Source organism: Mustela putorius, unplaced genomic scaffold (assembly GCF_011764305.1).
Source record: "Mustela putorius furo isolate JIRA1106 unplaced genomic scaffold, ASM1176430v1.1 tig00000129_pilon_pilon_pilon, whole genome shotgun sequence".
NCBI classification, from domain to species: Eukaryota; Metazoa; Chordata; class Mammalia; order Carnivora; family Mustelidae; genus Mustela; species Mustela putorius.
This window is the reverse complement of record NW_025421290.1, coordinates 36,250,159-36,256,182: the sequence shown is the minus strand read 5'-3', so window position 1 is coordinate 36,256,182 and position 6,024 is coordinate 36,250,159. Positions and strand designations below refer to the sequence as shown.

At 45.0% G+C, this 6,024-nt stretch overlaps 1 protein-coding gene across 4 annotated transcripts in view; it reads right to left on the bottom strand.

Annotated features, from left to right (window-relative positions):
- VIPAS39 (VPS33B interacting protein, apical-basolateral polarity regulator, spe-39 homolog) overlaps positions 1 to 6,024 on the bottom strand; it is a 33,298-nt gene that overhangs the window by 3,998 nt on the left and 23,276 nt on the right. For 3 of the 4 annotated variants that reach the window (XM_004739165.3, XM_004739166.3, XM_045071846.1), the window contains exons 18-20: positions 5,724 to 5,813; positions 5,211 to 5,315; positions 3,428 to 4,473 (exon numbers count right to left, since the gene is read on the bottom strand). In XM_004739165.3, the coding sequence (XP_004739222.1) occupies positions 4,453 to 4,473; positions 5,211 to 5,315; positions 5,724 to 5,813 (216 nt within the window). In that variant the 3' untranslated portion in view covers positions 3,428 to 4,452. Of the gene's footprint in view, positions 1 to 3,427; positions 4,474 to 5,210; positions 5,316 to 5,723; positions 5,814 to 6,024 lie in introns of those variants that run through there. The other variant, XR_006604292.1, reaches the window with a different exon arrangement.

The window sequence follows — 6,024 nt, the reverse complement described above, 5'->3', positions numbered from 1 at the left end:
CTCTATAGTTAAGAGTCTCTTTTGGTTTGTCTCCTTCTGTTTTTACCTTTTCCTTCCCTTCCCCTATGTTCATCTGTTTTGTTTCTTAAATTCTACATGTGAGTGAAATCATCTGATTTTTCCGACTTATTTTACTTAGCATAATACATTCTAGTTCCATCCACGTTGTTACAAATGGCAAGATTTCATTCTTTTTCATCAGAGTAATATTCTATTGTGTGTATGTACATATATACATGCACAGTGTATATGATATACGAACAGATACACCCATCTTCTTTATCTGTTTGTCAATTGTCAATTGATGGACATTTGGGCTCTTTCCGTAATTTGGTTATTATTGATAATGCTGCTATAAACATTGGGGCACATAAGCGCCTTTGAATCAGCATTTTTTATTTTATATCCTTTTGATAAATACCTATCAGTGCAATTGGTGGGCCATAGGGTAGTTCTATTTTTAACTTTTGAGGAAACTCCATACTACTTTCCAGAGTGCCTGTACCGGTTTGCATTCCCACCAATAGTGTACAGTTTCCCCTTTCTTCACAGCCTCCCTCACCAACACCTGTTGTTTCCTCCATTGTTAATTTTAGCTATTCTGACAGGCAGGAGGTGGTATCTCATTGTGGTTTGATTTGTATTTCCCTGACGATGAGGGACGTTGAGCATTTTTTCATGTATCTATTAGCCATCTGGATGTCTTCTTTGGCAAAGTGTCTATTCATGTCTTCTCCCCATTTCTTTTTTTTAAAAGATTTATTTGACGAGAGAGAGAGAGAGAGAGAGAGAGATAAAGAGAGAGAGAGAGAGAAAGCGCGCGCAAGCATAAGCAGGAAACTCCATACTACTTTGAGTGAGCAGCAGAGGAGGAGGCGGCTCCCAGGGAATGTGAGGCAGGGCTTGATCCCAGGACCCTGGGATTATGCCCTGAGCTGAAGGCAGAGGCTTAACTGACTGAGCTACCCAGGCACTCCACTTCCGCCCATTTCTTAACTGGATTGTTTTTAGGGTGTTAAGTTTGATGAGTTCTTTATAGATTTAGGATACTAACCCTTTATCCAACATATCATTTGCAAATACGGTCTCCCATTCCACTGGTTGCCTTCTGGGTTTGTTGTTTCCTTTGCTATGCAGAAGCATCTTATCTTGATGAGGTCCCAGTAGGTCACTTTTGCTTTTGTTTCTCTTGCCTCCAGAGGTAGGTCTAGTAAGAAGCGGCTACAGCTGAGGTCAAATAGTTGCTTCCTGTTTTCTCCTCTAGGATTTTGGTGGTTTTCTATCTTACATTTAGGTCGTTCATCCATTTTGAATTTATTTTTGTATAGGTGTAAGAAAGTGGTCCAATTTCATTCTTCTGCATGTCGCTGTCAAGTTTCCCCAACACCATTTGTTAAAGAGACTTTTTCCCATTGGATATTTTTTCCTGCTTTGTCGAAGATTAGTTGACCATCATACAAGGGCTCTTAAGTCACTCTCAATCTTAGCACTTGAAATGAAAAGTATGGAAGTTCTTATCAAGTTCGAGAAAACACCTCCTTATGTTGCATGTGATGTTATTGTCCTGAAGGAAAAAGAAGTTCAAAACCTTCCCACTCAGCCTGACCATGCAGCATTGGTGAACCTGTACAGATGTGGACTCTAAGCCCATTCTTCACTAACACATTCTCAAAAATGGGGATCCAGTGGCTGTGGCTTTGTAACATGGCAAGTTGGCTAGCCTGAATTACATTTCCCAGAATTCCCTTCCCTGAATGTTTCTGGTTAGGGTGTGCCACAAGAGACTTTTGTGCAAGACCTGGAAGGCTGAAATGAAGCAACAGCATTTTGTGTTGAGGCTTGCTAGGTGAGGGCAGGTACTTTGTCTGCTAGGTACCGTGTTGGTGTGAGGTCACAGTTGGACCAGCAATTGCTACAACTTCCCCTGGACACTCGTACAGCTTCTCACTCTCCTGAGCCAGGTGTGTGGTCAGGTCTGCAATAAAGGCCACCAGCTGTAGGACTTTCACTTCCTTAACACTGGAGCCAGTGAGAACTGACAAGGGTTCCTGTCCATCCTCCTGGGCTCCATCTTGTCCTTGCTTTTCCTCACATTTTATCCACCTTCCCTTCCCCACTGCAGGCCCTACAGACATCCAGCTCTACCACCAGATCCGAAAATTATCTTCCAGAGACTGTTTAACCAGAGCCATACTTGAATAAAGTCAAATGCCTCTAACGAATTCCACATACAGACAGACTGCATATGCCTCATGATTCTGCTCCTCTAAATGAATCCTGATAGTATACTAATTAATCAAGCCACCATGGTTTATTGGATGATCAGCCAGTAACTTCAGCACAATTTAGCAAATTAAACTCCTATTCAATGCAAGAGGGATGATTAGGAAAGGAACTATGAAGTTACCTGGAATTGCAAAGCAGAGAAGTAAGAGATGGAGTCTGATCACCTTAACGTAGGCTTGCATTACTGACATTCTGGGCAGGATGATTCTTTGTTGGAGAGGGCTGTCCTACACTGTAGGATGTTCAGTGGTGTTCCCGCTTCTACCCACTAGAAGCTAGTAGCACCCACTGGTTGTAGCAACAGCACATCTCCAGATTTTGACACAGGTCTCCTGAGGGGAAAATTGTCACCAGTTGAGAACCACATCCCTTAAAGCCTGCTATGGGTTTTGTTGTTGTTGTTGTTGTTGTCGTAGTTTTTTAAGATTTTATTTATTTGGGGTGGGGTGCCTCGGTGGCTCAATGGGTTAAGCCTCTGCTCTTGGCCCAGGTCATGATCTCAGGGTCCTGGGATCGAGCCCCACATGGGGCTCTCCGCTTGGCGGGGAGCCTGCTTCCCCCCTCTCTCTGCCTGCCTCTCTGTCTTTGTGATCTCTGTCAAATAAATAAATAAAATTTTGAAAAAAAAAAAAAAAGGGCACAGGGAGAGAGAAGCAGAGAAAGAAAAGCAGACTCCCCATTGAGCAGGGAGCCCCATGCCAATGCCAGGCTTAATCCCAGGACCGAGAGATGTCAACCTGAGCAGAAGACAGACTTTTAAGCTACCCTGGCGCCCCCTGCTGTGTGCTTCTATATAGCTCCTTTTCCTCTATCACTTCACCCACTCCACAGGAGCATATAATTCCACAGGCTCTGAGAGAAACACACCATCCTATGACAGGTTAAGATAGTAAGTCCAGAGAGAAAGTCCAGAGAAAGGGAATCATCCACCACACTGCCGTCAGCAGTAGAGCTAAGAGGCCAGGTCTTTTGTCTCCAAGCTCGGTGCTCCATTAACCATACAGCCCTTCTTTGCCATGAACACCATTACTCCATGACACGGTGACAGATAATGAATACAGTCACTGAGGCAGGTTTCTCTTGTCCCAAGAGACAAGGAAATCATTTCACTGTCCTGCACAAAACAACTGGGAGGGAAAGAAAAGGCACCAAGGAGGAAAAAGCTTTATTATGAGTCTAGGCATGTCAGGGAAACCCAGTTCAGTCACAGAGAAGAGAGGCTAATACTGGCACAGGGCAGGAGGCTAGTATTACAGAATATCCTGCTGAAAACCAAGTGTGAAACTAAAACCTCATCTTAATATCCTAACCATCTGAAATGCTTCTGAGGTTAGCCCTGGTGAACCTTCTGGAAGCTCCTAGTGAAATAATGAGATTTGTGCCTAAGGGAGGAGCACTCCAGCACTGCTGAATCCGAGCTCCATAAAAGGTTATGGGTCTAGGGTGGAAGAAGTAGAGGCTAAGATAACGGGGATGTCCTCACCTCCCACACCAGGCCATCTTGGTGCGCAGGTGAGAGGAGAACCACAGTCTCGGACAGAGGCTGGACTGGGGCAGCAGAGGGCACTGGTTGAAGAAACACGACATCTGGGCAATCTGTCATTACGTGGAGAACTCTGTGCAGTCTGGTGTGAAGGCACCTCCAACAGGTCCTGGCTATTACTGGCACCCCTTCCTGAGGTCCCTTGGGAGATAGCCATCTTGGTTCTACTCTGACTTCATTCAGAGCAGAACTGCCAATGTCCAGCACCAAGTCCAGGGTCATAATTAGTTGAGAGGAATGGAGTGGCTACTCTATGACACCTGACCTCTTAGTCTAGGTAACTTCTTTTCTAGAGCAGTCATTTTTCCCAGACCAAGATAGATCCTGCCCAATATGGGCCCAATCTAGAGATTACTCCCACCTTCATGTGAGCACCAGGTGGAGAAAATCTTCCTCATGAGTCAAAGCTTTAGATCTTGGCCCTTAGACGATGATCCTTGGACAGATCAGTCTGAAGCTGTCTGTGCCCAGGCGCTGGTTTCTGTCCTAAGAGTAGCAGGCACTGCCTGTCGATGATGGGTCCAAGCGATGTGTGGTACCGTAACTCTCCCAATGAAGAGCACGCTCTACTTTCACAGGCAGGAGAGGAAGAAATGAGGCAGGTTCGGGGCAGCTGACGCCACTTAATTCTTCCATCGAATTTGCTGTGGAAAGAACAAACCATATCCTTGTCCATGACCCCTAGAGAGAGGTAGGGACAATAAAACAAGGCTAACGGCTAGATAAAGAAAGAAGAAGAATGGAGAAGGAAGTTAAGAGTTGTTTTTCTAATATGTGGGGGAGTTTGCTTATTCAAAGATGAATCTGACACCCATTCTGTACCTTGTAAGACTGATTTAGGCCATTTATTTATTCTGGTTCTGCCCTCCACAGGACCAAGACTCACCAGCTTTTAGATGATCCCAGAGTAGTTCCCAAAACATCTAACAGGGAGCTAAGCTTCATATTCACAAAAAGCTCAGCAACTTCCCACTACGAGAGATGAGCCAGCTGTGTTACCCAAATAGCTAACACCTGTTTTACCCATTTATTTCCAACAGGTAGGTCACACCTGGCCCCAGGGAACTCCTATCAGGATATTCCAAATCTGCAGCCGTTGCTTCCATACCCCCTGGACTAGCACCTCCTACCTGCTACGTTTAATGACTACCACGCTGCTATGTGAAGTCTCAACCCCATGTCCCCAGATTACCACTGGATCATTCCACATCTAGGGAATAATTTCCTCTTTTCAAAGCAGTGCTTCAGATCCTTAGGCCCGCAGGAGATCCTTGTACCCATGACGGTCTGCAAACTCTGACCCCATCAGGCCTTGGGGATATATACTTGGTGGTACTTGGAGGACCGTCTCCTGGGACCACGGAAGGCACAAGCTGCTCACCGAGCTATTCAGAATGGCATCGATCTTCTCCTCCTCTGCAGATCCTTTATCCACCTTACTCCTGTATGCTAGCAACTGCTGACGATCCTTCAGGTCCCGGCAAGTCTATACACCAAAAGATATAAAACCTCCAATCGGCCTTCTCTACGAGGGCCTTTTGCTTTCTGCCACTCCCAACATGGGGCCAAGGTTCAAGGAGAGACTGAGGGGTTGTAGTGGGATGACAGTGGGGTCAAACACCTACAGAACTTCTTATTGAAGAGAAGTCTATAGAGCTTATGTGGCTGGATTCAGTTCTGTGAATTCCTTGAGTGCAACAAATTTATAAAAACAGATTATAGTCAAAAGGCTACGAAAATAATATAGGGAGCTCCTTCCAAACTAATTCTTGCCAGATCATTCTGTCTATCAAGTAAAAATTGAAAGCACCTCAGGATCTAGGACAGAGAATATCATAGTCCCCCACTCTCCACCAAGGGTCCAACTTAGGGTTCTCGTTTTTTAGGGACTCACATCAATGACGACATCATGGCACTTGAACTTGGTGGCTAAGTTCAACTTTGTGTCCACATCTTCCACCAGATTAACATACTCTTGTAATACCTACGGGAAAAGATACTTCTGATTAATGACTTCCAGACCCACAAAACAAAGAACTCTAAAAGGAAGACAACAAAAATCCTCAAGAAGGCAAGGGTTCTGATATCTAATGCCTACCGCTCCCATGATCAACCATGGGGTGAGTTCTGCAATGGGGAATGAGGCAGACTGTATGCAGTACTTCCACACTCACCCAGAAGAGATGGGAAGAGCA